Source organism: Rattus norvegicus, chromosome 7 (genome assembly GCF_021556685.1).
Source record: "Rattus norvegicus strain SHRSP/BbbUtx chromosome 7, alternate assembly SHRSP_T2T, whole genome shotgun sequence".
Classification (NCBI taxonomy): Eukaryota; Metazoa; Chordata; class Mammalia; order Rodentia; family Muridae; genus Rattus; species Rattus norvegicus.
Genome location: NC_141540.1, coordinates 114,619,009 through 114,631,696, shown reverse-complemented (window position 1 = coordinate 114,631,696; position 12,688 = coordinate 114,619,009). Strand labels below are relative to the sequence as shown.

At 48.7% G+C, this 12,688-nt stretch overlaps 1 protein-coding gene across 1 annotated transcript in view; it reads left to right on the top strand.

Moving 5' to 3' along the window:
* Positions 1-12,688, top strand: part of Ago2 (argonaute RISC catalytic component 2) — an 86,257-nt gene that overhangs the window by 41,377 nt on the left and 32,192 nt on the right. Inside the window, 3 exon segments of the mRNA NM_001408918.2 lie at positions 5,363-5,483; positions 10,131-10,312; positions 12,340-12,476. Of these exon segments, the coding sequence (NP_001395847.1) occupies positions 5,363-5,483; positions 10,131-10,312; positions 12,340-12,476 (440 nt within the window).

Here is a 12,688-nt window from a genome sequence, read left to right as displayed (position 1 = left end):
ATTTTAAATTGTTTTTTCTTCCAACCAGGTTTGTTAAGGGGGCGCAGCTTAGTCATCTGCCCAGAACAAACATTATGCTTTGTTGATTTTTTTTTTTCCTTCTGTTTTTCTGATCTCTGTTCTTCCCTCTGCTCAGTCTCTTTTTTACGTAACATCTTTGCACGTAAGCTATTCTTGAGTTGGTCTCCCTTGTGTTGTGCAAGCTTGATTTCCATTTAGTTAAGAGTGTGCTAGGGTAGAGCATGGAGCCCTGCTGTGATTCTCTCGTGAAAAACATTCCCTGTGGTGGGCACAGGTGTGCTCTGCTCTTGGGTGGAGGTGGCTGATAATTTTACTCAACCCTTTACAGTCTTTTCCCCATAAATATGATGGGGACTTGCCTTTCTGCCAGTGGGGTTTCTGCTGTGTTTGATGTATTTTCAATATTGTTGTATCTTGTTTTTTAAATATTCAAAAATTATATTTATTGGTCTTTTATATGCATGTGTATCTCGCATGAGCGCCCCCCCCCCCCAACGTGTACACACACTCAGAGGTTAATTTGTAGAAATTCTCTCCTTCACTGTGTGGGTCCCAGGGATAGAACTCAGGTTGTCAGGAACTGCAGCAGACACCTCGCCCACCGAGCTCTTTCCCTGGCTCTGATTGTTGTGTCTTTTTGTTGTCGTTGCTTTTGAGACAGAATTTTGCTCTCTAGCCTTGACTGCCTCAAGCTCTGTATTGACTGGGCTAGCCTGGAATTCACAGAGATCCGCTTGCCTCTGATGCTGGGATTAAAGTCAGGCTGCACTGCCACACCATGCTTTTAACTGTCCTGTCTTAATGACAAACTAACCATCGTATAATTGGGCGATATCTCCCTTTATATTTGATAATTCTTACTTGTATGTGACTTACAAGTTAAGATGGGGCTCACACTTGTCATCCTAGCACGAGGAGGCCAGGCAGAAGACCCACTCCAGTTTCGAGGCCTCTGCCCTGTAGAGTCAGATCTTTATGTGACGGTGAGGGTTTACGCTCAGGTCGCTGGGTGGTAAGCAACTTAACCACTGGGCTGGTTTGCCAACCCAGCTTTTAAATTTAAAGCTTTTATTACATTTATTTATCATGTGTGTCTGTCTGTGAGGGAGACAGAGAGCACACACATCCTGGAGTGTGGGTGTGGAGGTCTAAGAACAACCTAGAAAAGTTAGTTCACTCTTGCCACGGTGTGGGTCCTAGCAGTTGAACACCCTTTGTTTCTGAGATCAAGCGGGTGGTGCATGCCTTTAACCTCAACATTTGGTCACATGTCTAAGTTGAAGGCCAGACCAGTCTACACAGCAGGTTCCAGACCAGCCAAGGTTACACAGTGACTTCTTTCAAGCACATACACAAAAGAAAAAAGAAAAAGGCAGGTTTCAATAGTTCACGTGTTGTCATCTTTTTTTAAGTTAATTTTATTAATACGTATGAATGTTGGGTCTGTGTATTTGTGTACCGCCTGTATGCGTAGAACCAGCAGAGAGGCCAGAGTGCTGGTGGCATTCCCCGGGACTGGAGTTACAGACAGTTGTACTCTGCCACACGAGTGCTGGGAATTGAACTGGAAGCTCTACAAGAGCAATCAGTCTTAACTGCTGGACTAACGCTTTAATACTATTAATATCCTTATTTTTAGTAATTTTCCATTATATGACTACAGTGTGCTCTTTTGTAAGTCCTGTTTCTTAGTCTTTTGAGATGTGTGAGACAATACTGGCCTTGGTTTCTTGAAGCCTCTTTCTCCCCCTTCGGAATTGTTGCTCTACACATCCTAGGCCAGGGATAATTTATGTCAAGGGGGCTGTGAGCTAAGAATCAAAATACTGTGTTTTTGAATTGGGATAACTTTTATTGCTTTCCTTTAAACATGGTGTGTACATGCGTGTGTGCGTGCATGCGTGAGTGAATGTGTGTGGAAGCCAGAGGTCAGCTTTCTGTGTCATTCCTCAAGTGTTTGCTGTCCTTGTTTCTGTGTCAGGGTCTGTCACATGGACCTGAAGCTTAGATTATACTGGGCTGGCTAGCCTGGGAGCTCCCAGAATCCAGCTGTCTTTGTTTCTCCAGCATAGTGATCAAAACTCAGGCCCTCAGGCCACAGCAAGCAGTTGCCTGACTGAGCCATCTCCTAGACCCCTTGAAGATTCTTTTTGGTTTGTGTGACCACCAACTTTGCATTTGTGTTATAAACAGCCTCTCTATACAAGTTGTCATAGCACAGGATCTCCCTTAGGCTGTACCCACCTTTGTGGCTGAATCGCACACCCACACGCTGTAATCTTCCTCACCTATGGGGTGCAGTCTGTTGAGGAAATCTATCCAGTTGCCATCTTTTTTGGCATAGAAATCTCTACCCCTGCAGCTCTGGGCTCTGCTGATCTCCCGGGCTGTGGCTTTGAAACTGTTCTAGAACCACAGTGAATGTGAAGCTAGGACTGTCCACCCCCGTCACCCTAATCCCCAAGCAGCTGCCTTCCATTTCCTCTGTACATTTTAAGGCAAGAGGCTAATTCTAAAGCCAAGTGCATTGAGGGAGAGCCTTGATCTGTATTGCAGACTGATGTCCCCAGGGTGAAGAAAGTGCCCTTTGCTGGTGCACCCTCTCCTGTCACAGCTGGAGGACACTGAGTGTCTTAGGACTCGATTAATTTAGCCTGCTGAACAGTGTGCCTAGAACATGTTAGAATCAGTGCGATCCCTTTTAATGAATGTGCTCCTGCAGCAAATACATTTCTGCACAAAAGCCACAGGTCTGGCTTGGCTGTGCTGAACCGGTCAGTGCTGAGGGTCTTTCCAGGTCTTTTGTGTTTCAATAAAGATTGATAAGTGGGTGTGTCAGTTTGCTGGCGTCTTGGGTCAGAAACCTGTTGGTTTCCATGCTGTAGCATACACCCTCTAGACTGGAGAGGTCGGGCAGAGGCTCTCTTGTCGCCTGGGCTTTGTGGTTCCCATGAGGCTCTTGTCACGCCATCCATAGCATACAGGAAACCCTTTCTGAAAGGAGGCCTGACTCGGGCTTGCATCAGGCACTGGCATGTGGCTGGCAGTGGTCACGTGGTGTTTTACGGATTCTGCTGCTCTTTTCCCGTCGGCGTCACGTCTGTAAGGAGCTGAGGTTGCCATGGTTAGAAACTGCGTCAGTTCAGTCTCTCAGCAACTGAGGGGGCTGGGTGCCGCAGACTGAAACAAGGGCCAGCCCACTGGGCTTGGAAATTATTGTGAGAGCTCCTGGCTGGTTAAAAATGCAAACCTTTAATGTTCTTCATTACACTGTTAATTGCGGGGGGGGGGGCTTTAAATGGGTCCAGATTCAAGATTATGATGGTCAAAGTGATGTAATGTTCAAATACTATTGTGTCAGATTGTGGGAGCTCCCCCGAAGCAGCCATTGCCTCATTGCGCTTGTGTGGTGATGCTGTGTCCCCCTAGGATTTACACTTTGTGGAGAAGAGCCCATCAGTACAGCTTGTGGAATGGACTCAGGGGAAGGCAGCTGAGTGCTTTCCCCGTGTCCCAGGCATAACCGTGCCTTGCTGCCCCCACCCTGCCCCTGCCTTTGTCCTTTCCCCCATTGTTCCATGCACAGCAGTCTGTGTGAAAGCCAGGATGGGCCCAACATGGAGTCTCTGATGGCCAGAGATAGGTCACTGTTAGCACTGTTAGCATGGTGAGTCCTGTGTAGCCCACCCTCTGGCAAGGTCATATGTCCCTCAAGCTCCTTCTTGCCTGCCTTAGTGGGAGAGCCATACAGCCAGCCCTCAGGAGAGAGCGAGGCCCCATGTTGCTTGAGAGCATGCTAGACTCACACGAAATACAGTTACTGAAGGAAATGTGCCCTCTCATCCATGCCCCTCTCCTCCTGGCCCTGACTTGAGCCTCTCCTGTGGTATAGTCTGTGTAAGTGGTTTTAGAATGCAGTCGGGTACATGTGTAAAAGTAAGAATATTACATGCCCTCTGCCCTGGTATTGTAGTTTTCAGTGATTATCTCAAAAGCATAGGTACAGGGTGCCAACCTTAGAGACACCGGGAATGTAATCACTGGCTTACCCGGCTGTTGTTATAGATAGCTTAATAATATATACATTTATAGGCATCGTGGTTCCACTGTATATAGTAATAAGGTCATATTTCTTAAGATACACAGTAGGATTACATCCGTCTCCACATATCTAAGTTTAAAAAAAAATTTAGTGAGCCTTGTGGCAGGAGGGTTAGATGTCCCAGCCCCCACACGAAGTAGCCACTAACAACACCAGTGTCTCCAGTTCATGGGATCCTCCACCCTCCACAGGCCCTGTACTTGCACGCACCCACACACAATGCACGTGATTAAAAAGAAAACAAGCTTTTTTCAAAAAACGGAATAGAAGAGCAGTATAAAAATATTAACGTGTCTGTGTAAAAGCTCAGATTGAAGCTTGGGTTGTTCATAGTGTTCTGGAAAGGCTGGGGTGGGAGGCGACCTGAGCAAACTTTTAACTGTGTGTCACAAAGAGAAGGCAGTGACATAAACCTACATAAGTAGAAATCAAGAAACCTTCAGAACTGTAGGGAAGGTAACAGGTACATGCCAGTTGGCGCACAGCAGTTCCCAAGGGCCGGGAAGTAGGGTGCAGAAGAGGGCTCCCACGGTGGCCTCTTACCATTGCATATAAAATGGTGACGGTGCTGTGACCTGTAGGTTCTTGAGAGGTGGAGCCATTTGCTCCCTGTTGTCGAGGTTGAGACCTCGTGGTTCTGCACGCCGGCTGCTCTGGAGCACAGACTGCCCAGGTGATCCCGAGGGCTCACTTTAACAGCTTAGTAAGGTCAGGAGCCTGGGGCCTGCCTGGGGCAAGCCTCGTCAGTAGGGCGTCTTCCTAGCTGTCTCTGTAACTACCTTCTGCTTGCCTCAGGGAAGGGTGGGTGAGGGGTTTCATTCGGAGGAAAGAGGTTGGTGATGTCTGCACATCATGCCTGTGAATGTAAAACGTGGCGTCTGTGGACTACCAAGGGCACAACCTCACAACAGAGGTGTCCAATCCACAACTTTGAGACAGACAGAAATTACACTGGTTACCCTTGAGTGTACCTGGGCACTCTGACATTATGGTAGCATCCACTCTCTGCCCTGCATAACTTGTTACAACGTTCTCCCACATTCGTGTGACCAGGAAATGAGACAAGCCCACTTCATTCATGTTCTAGGTTGATTTTTTTTTCTTCCTCCCCCCACAGAAGAGGGTGGAGAGTCACATAGCAGGCAGAACCCCTGGTTTCCTAAGGACCTTCAAAGCTGGTTTGTACCAGACGGGTGCCAGCCCTCAATCACTGACATCTCCCTGACTTCTCTGTTTTAGGGAAATAGTGGAGCACATGGTCCAGCACTTTAAAACCCAGATCTTCGGGGACCGGAAGCCAGTGTTTGATGGACGGAAGAATCTGTACACAGCTATGCCCCTTCCAATTGGCAGGGACAAGGTGAGGCTACGTGTGCTGGGGCCCAGTCTAGCTTTTGGGTGAGATTCAGATATGTTTCAAGGTTCCTTTTTCCTCTGATGTAGAAGATCACTTCATCTGGGAGGCATGGGTGGCTGCTCTGTGTGGGCTTCATGATGAGGTGTGTGGGGTGTACTGAGGTTTGCAGTGAGGCTGCTCAAATACAAAACACTCCCAAGTACAACCCACAGACCACTACACACACTGTGTGAGTGTGTGTGAGAGTGTGTGTGGGTGTGAGTATGTGTGGTGAGTGTGTGTGTGAGGTGGTGTGGTTAATGTGTGTGAGTGTGTGTGGTGAGTGTGAGTGTGTGTGTGAGAGAGTGTGAGTGTGTGTGTGAGAGTGTGAGTGTGTGTGAGAGAGTGTGTGAGTGTGAGTGTGTGTGGTGAGTGTGTGTGGTGAGTGTGTGTGTATGAGGTGGTGTGGTGAGTGTGTGTGAGTGTGTGTGGTGTGTGTGTGTGTGTATGAGGTGGTGTGGTGAGGGTGTGTGGTGTGTGTGTGTGTGTGTGTGTGTGTGTGTGTGTGTAAAAGCGGATGTGCTGCAGTATCCTCCTCTAGAGTGAGGAGGAAGAAGATGAATCAACCTGGTGTGGTAACCATAGAAAATAGTTACCTTCCCTTATTATTTTTAGCCTTATCGGGACTTTATTTAAAAAGTAATAAAGCTTCTGTCCAGACTTTGACAGTCTGAGAATGAAGGGATGGCACATTTCCTGCAGGCCTGAAAAAAAAGGCTGCGTTGCTAAGTGACCGTGTGTCTTGCCTCCTTTGTGCCCATCTGTATTCCCATTGGAGCCAGGCAGTCGTCATACCTGGTGGCTCTGCTTCGACTCACCAGGCTGACAGGAACACACTGTTAGGGCAGGGAGAGGGCCAATGACTACACAGCTCTGTGTGTCGTGTTCTGATCTCCCAACCCCCATCCCCCAGTGGCACGTGGGTTGTCACTGCCACTCCAGGAACGGATAATGGGCGTAGGGTTCCGAGTTGGAGGAAATCCCAGGACTGGGTGTGAATGAACTGAGCAGGCTCTCCCTGGCAAATTCACGTACTGTGAATTGGAGATTTATTGATCTTAAGGTTTTGTGTTTAATTTACACATTTGTTTTTATTTAAAGCTCTATAAGAAAGAAAAGCATAAGGAGTTTATTCACAGTTTTGTCGGTACAAATTTATAATTAGACACTGGGAGGAGCGTGAAGAGAAATGTCTTGAAGGCGGGATGGGGCGTCTCTGATGCTCAGATGTAGATAATCTGAGCTAACAGCCCAGACTGGAATGAACAGAGACGGAGTGTGTGTGCCTTTCCTAGTAATGGGGCCTAACAAAGCCTCCTCACCTTGTCAGCCCAGCTACCTTTCTAGTGCAGAGTGCAGCATGCAGCAGGCAGGATAGGCAGCCCCACCTCTCCTGTGTGGTACACCTCAGGTCCCAGCTGCAGTGTGGGCTTTCATCCTGCATCTGGGAGCTTCATGTGCCCCTCTCCAGTCCCACACTGCAGTGTGAGTAGCATGGTTTGAAGAGCCCATTGCCCACTGCCCAGACATGTAAGTCCCTGGCAGGTGTAATGGGTACAGTTAGTTGCCTGTGCTAGCCCACACACAGAGCATTTGGAGATGGCAGTTAGTCCCTTGCAACTTAATCCCAGTCACCAGTGTCAGTGTTTTCAGACAAGCTGGCATGAGGTTCTCCCTCTGAGCCAATCAAAAATAGTTTCCCTTTGTTTTACTACCAGCAAAGCTTTGTCTTCGGTTTTTTTCTTTTTTGTCCTCTTAGTAAGAAAGGACTCCCCTTGAATCTGTTAGCTCAGCCTCTACCTAGTGCTCAGTGGGGACTGTGATGTCTGATATGGTCATATTACTGTGTGTACATCACCTTCCTAAGGAGCAGTCTCCCCAGAGCTCAGCTCATGCTCTCCATAGGCGTCCACCTTGCTGCCAGCCCATGTGGGAAGAAAACAGCTCCTTGGGGCCAAGAGTACTTGTGTCTACCAAGCCCATGGCTTCACTTTGACATGGGACAGAACTGAAAAGTTAGATGCTGGTTGCTCTAAATTTGGTACTGACACCCTCAGTCTCTTTTCACCAAAACCATGTTTGATATATTATCCCTGGCTGTTCTTGGCTGTGTCTAGCCGCACCTTCTTTTATCAGCTGTCTGCAGGTTATAGCTTCTGAGCTGCTGCCTCCTGGGCCAGGGAGAGTGGAGTATATCCCCTTCCTAGATAGTAGTTGTGGCTGTGGACCAGCTCGTGGGAGTCCCTGGCTAGTAGCCAGTGGGCTCTGGGAAGGGAGGCTCAGGAGGCAGCCACGGGCATCCCTAAGGGGTCCCTGTGGTGTTTGTACCTGAGACATGTTGCTAGGCTTGTATCTCTGCCTTGTCACCTGCCAGGGTACTTCTGAACCCTCTGCACACTTCACAAATGCACTAGTTCTGATAAAAGTGTTGATCATAAATACCATATCCAAGAAGGAGAATGCCATGATTTGGAGGGGAAAAGGTTTACTTAGGTTTACATGTCCTGATGTCTTAGGGTTTTATTGCTGTGAGGAGACCCTCTGACCAAGGCAACTTTTATGAAGGCAAACACTTAACTGGGGCTGACTTACAGTTTCAGAGGTTTAGCCCATTATCATTATGGTGGGGAACATGGCAGCATGCAGACAGACATGTTGCTGGAGAAGGAGCTGAGAGTTGTACAGTCCTGATTTGAAGGCAGCAGGAGGAGACTGTGTGCCACACTGAGTTTAGCTGGAGCATAGGAGACCTCAAAGCCTGCCTCCACAGTGACATGCTTCCTCCAACAAGGCCACACCTACTTCAGCAAGGCCATATCTCCTCATAGTGCCACTCCTATGGGCCAAGCATTCAAACACGTGAGTCTGTGGGGACCATTCCTATTCAAACCTTCCAAAAGAGTAACATGGTCAGGTCTGTCAGAGCAACACCCCACTTCTGATACCAATTTCTATTTTCATTTAATTTCTGTTACTGGGATAAAAACAAAAGCAATTTGGGGTGGGGGTTATTAGACTAAAAGGATGCAGTGCATTATTGAGGGAAACAAGTGAGGAACCTGGAGGGACTAAGGTAGGGACCAGAAGGAGCACGAACCACTACTGGCTTTTTCAGTTTACTTTTTTTTAGATATTTTTTTTTTCTTTTTCTTTTTTTCGGAGCTGGGGACCGAACCCAGGGCCTTGCGCTTGCTAGGCAAGCGCTCTACCACTGAGCTAAATCCCCAACCCCTTCAGTTTGCTTTTATGTATACCCCAGAACCACATGCCCAAGAGAAGCTCCACTCAAAGTGGGCTTGGCCCTCCTACATCAATCTTTAGTTAAGAAAATGCTCACAAGCCAGTTGAGGTTCCCTCTTCCCAGGTGGTTCTGGTTGTGTCAAGTTGACAAAACAAAATAAAACAAACAAACAAACAAACAAAAAAAAAAAAACCAAAAAGCCTATCCAGCACAGGCGGTGACTTGTTTTCCCAGAAGATTGCCATGTAAAGTCGCAGCAGCCCATTAGGCAGCATTGAAACAGGACGTGACCTGTATGTCCCTGTCAGAAAAGGATGCATGGCACCAAGCCCTGCAGCTGTCCCTCTGGCCAGCATAGCGCTTGTGATGCCAGACACCTGCTGGCGCCATCACTCTTCTATGGGGATGGGGGTCAATGGCCCTGCAGCTGAGGACAGGGAGACCTTGAAGACACAGCTGCTCCTGTATGTTCACAACTTCCCCCAGACACTGCTTCTTTGTGTCAGGGTGTGGCTTTCTCCTCTCTTTGTTTCTTAGTGGTGTGAGGTTCCAAAATGTACATAATTTGCTCTCAATTTGATTTCTTCTTGCAAAGTTGTCCAAACGAGGGCTGCATGGCTCGGTGTCCGTGTCCTCAGAGGTTGAGTCTATAGCCAGTTCACCCTACCTAGATTGATTGGTACCATGCCAGTCATCCTTGGGTTCTGGACACACATCTGAGTTGTTTCTCCTGGGTAGTGGCATTGGCCAGTCTGAAACCCAGTCCCCTTTCTGCCTTTTCCTGGCCCTGGGGCCTTGGACTGTTTGCCAGCTCAGTGTCTGTGGCGATGCATATAGCAGGGTGAAGTGAACCCATCCTGAGGATAGAGTACTCCAGACCCCTTGGGGCTTGTCAGCAACAGAAAACAGCCACTTTGAGCATCGCCTGAGTGCTTGGTTTGTAGGCCACAGTCGTGATACACTATCATAGATGGTGGTGACTCAACTGTGGACACTGAGATCTGGGTAGACTGAACAAGTGTTATGGGAGAAGTGGGCATGTTTTGGGGAGTCATGAGTGTCCGTATGCTGGTCACTGACCTCATACAGCTGTGTGATTGCACATTTGTTAAAAGTAAAGAAAACTGAGTCTGGGGAAGTGTGTCTTTGGGTGAAGAGCTTGTCCCTGAAGTATGGGGACCTGAGTTCTGTCCTCAGCACCAGGTTCTGATCCCTTGGGCTCACTGCCTAATCAGCTTAGCCTAATCAATAAGCAGCAGGTTCAAAGAGAGATGGAAACTGCAAAGTGGGAAGCCGCTGAGGAAGACACCTACCGTAGACCTCCACACATGTGTGCGGGAGATACTGACCTTTGTGCTTTGGTTTGGCAGGTGGAACTGGAGGTCACGCTGCCAGGAGAAGGCAAAGATCGCATCTTTAAGGTATCCATCAAGTGGGTATCCTGCGTGAGCTTGCAGGCGTTACACGATGCACTTTCGGGGCGGCTGCCCAGCGTCCCCTTCGAGACGATCCAGGCCCTGGACGTTGTCATGAGGCACTTGCCATCCATGAGGTGAGGGCTTCAGGTGGGTGGGGACAAAGACCACAAGCTGGAGCTGAGTGTTCACAGAAAGCTTGAGACCTTGACCAAGGCAGGGAGGAGCCAGTGGTGACTGTCACACATGTAGCCTGTGGGGCAAACAGTCTGCGATGGGAGGTGATAATGTTAGAGCTGTCACTAGTGGCCTTGCCTCGGTGTATGTAGAAGGTTTACTTCTCTGGCTGTGAACTCACACAATCCTGTGCAGTCTGGAGCAGCTCTTGGACAGCACACTGGCCACCAACACTATGCTTAATTAATGTCCATCCTTGGGAGACTTTTCCGCAGCGTGTATGACAATGTCCAGCCTCAAGGCATCAGCCCGCTTCATTAGAGGACCTCCCTTTGCTATCCTAGCAGGAGACAAGATCATTTCAGTGGTTTGTCATCTTCCCAGTTGCCAAACAGAGTGTTGCACCAGTAGCACATGGCATCAAGGCTAGGGAGCTACATCTGAACTTGGCTTTCACACAGAGCACATAGTAGGACCTCAGGAATGGTGAGAATGGTCCTACGACATCAGAAGTAAGAATCCGAAAGAGAGCTGCGTGCTTAGGCCCAGCGACTGATTCCTCTGTGCTCTGGGGAAAACTGAGTGTTCCTTTGGCTTCGTGTTTACACATTAGGCATAGGGAGACTTTAACCCAGAGCTCACTGTCACCGCTCAGCTGGCCCCTGTCCTGCTTCTCTCTGCTAAGAAGTGTTGATGGGGGGAGGCAGGTAGGTACAGAAATACCCTAAAATGGCAATTAATAAAATCTTGCCTATAGTTTAAAAGACAAACCAATATTTACTTTATTCATGCGTGCGTGCATGTGTGTGTGTGTGTGTGTGTGTGTGTGTGTGTGTGTGTGTGTGTGTAGGTCAGGGGACAGCTTGTTAGGAGTCAGTTCCTTTTTCCACCATGTGGATCCTGGAGATGGAACTCAGGTCACCAGGCTTGGCTACCAACACCCCTACCCCCTGAACCATCTCTCTGGACACATTGTCTATACTTCTAGATGAGCAGCGGGAATTCCTATGGTTTCCTCCTCCTGAATTCCTTTGGATTATTTCCACTCATTTTTACAATCAGGAGTGTCAAGATGTAACAGGATTAACAAGCACAGGCAGAAAGTAAAAAGGACACACTCCGTGATTTCATTAACAAGCACAGTGCCACCTCTGTGTCCCACCTTTGGTGCTGACACTGCCTACATGTAGTTGGATGTAGGTGAGGGTGCATGGAGGGTGTGTCTACAGCAGATAGGCGGTCTGTAGCTCAGGTCATCTGTGTGCATAACTGGCCTGCAGGCCTTCTGGATCTTTTCACAGCTGAGCTCAGGCTCCAAAAACAGGGAGCTGTCCACAGCCTCCTGCCTCTGTTTCCTGTCATTGAAAGAAGCTAGAGTAAACAGGGAGCTACATGGTGGTCCACAGCCACGCAGAGAAATGGCAACCCTGTGACTTAGAGCTGGGCTGCTCTGTCTGCCTCTGCCTGGTAGCCACGAGGATTCTACCCAGCTAGCATTGAACTGCTGCTACCTGCATAGCACAACCCTGGATGAGGAAGACTTGAAGGGATGTGGCCAGCTCTGTGCACTGAACGATGGAAATAAGGATGAGGGGGAGAGTAGAAGACCAGCTAGATCTGCCATGGGCCCCAGCAGGAGGCAGAGCCTGCTCCCTTATTAACTCTGTCCTTTCGAGATTGGCAAGGAAAGTGCCCTGCATGTGTGGAGTGATGAGTTTGTGAGCTAGAAGTATAGTGGGGCATGTCTCACACTGATGCCAAGCCATGAGCCTGGCCCCTTACACTCTGTCAGTTCTGTATTTGAACATTTGACAGTCTTTAAGTCTATAGGGCTACTGCTAGCACAGGGAATGCAGGCTACCACTCCATGTAAGGAACATGACTTTAAAGCAGAAAACCTAGAGCGGTCTCTGAGCGTAGGTATGCCTGCTAGACTGGGACGATGAGCTATTTCACCCGATTAGAAGAGGGCTTATCCCTGTTGCAGGTACACCCCTGTTGGCCGTTCCTTCTTCACTGCATCGGAAGGCTGTTCCAACCCTCTGGGAGGGGGCAGAGAAGTGTGGTTTGGCTTCCATCAGTCCGTCCGACCTTCTCTTTGGAAAATGATGCTGAACATCGATGGTAAGAGAAGCCCATGGGCTCCCTGCAGGGTGGACGGGGCCCATGCAGCCCCCACTGAAATGGGCAGAGGTTTGAAAGCATGCAGGGCTTTGAGGTGACACCAGCCTGTGTTGATCATCTCTTTGGTGTCGAGGTAGTTCCTAATTGGGCATCAAAGCCCTTGGAGTGCTCCACTCCCAGGGACCCTTTAGCCAGTCTGGAGAGCTACCTGT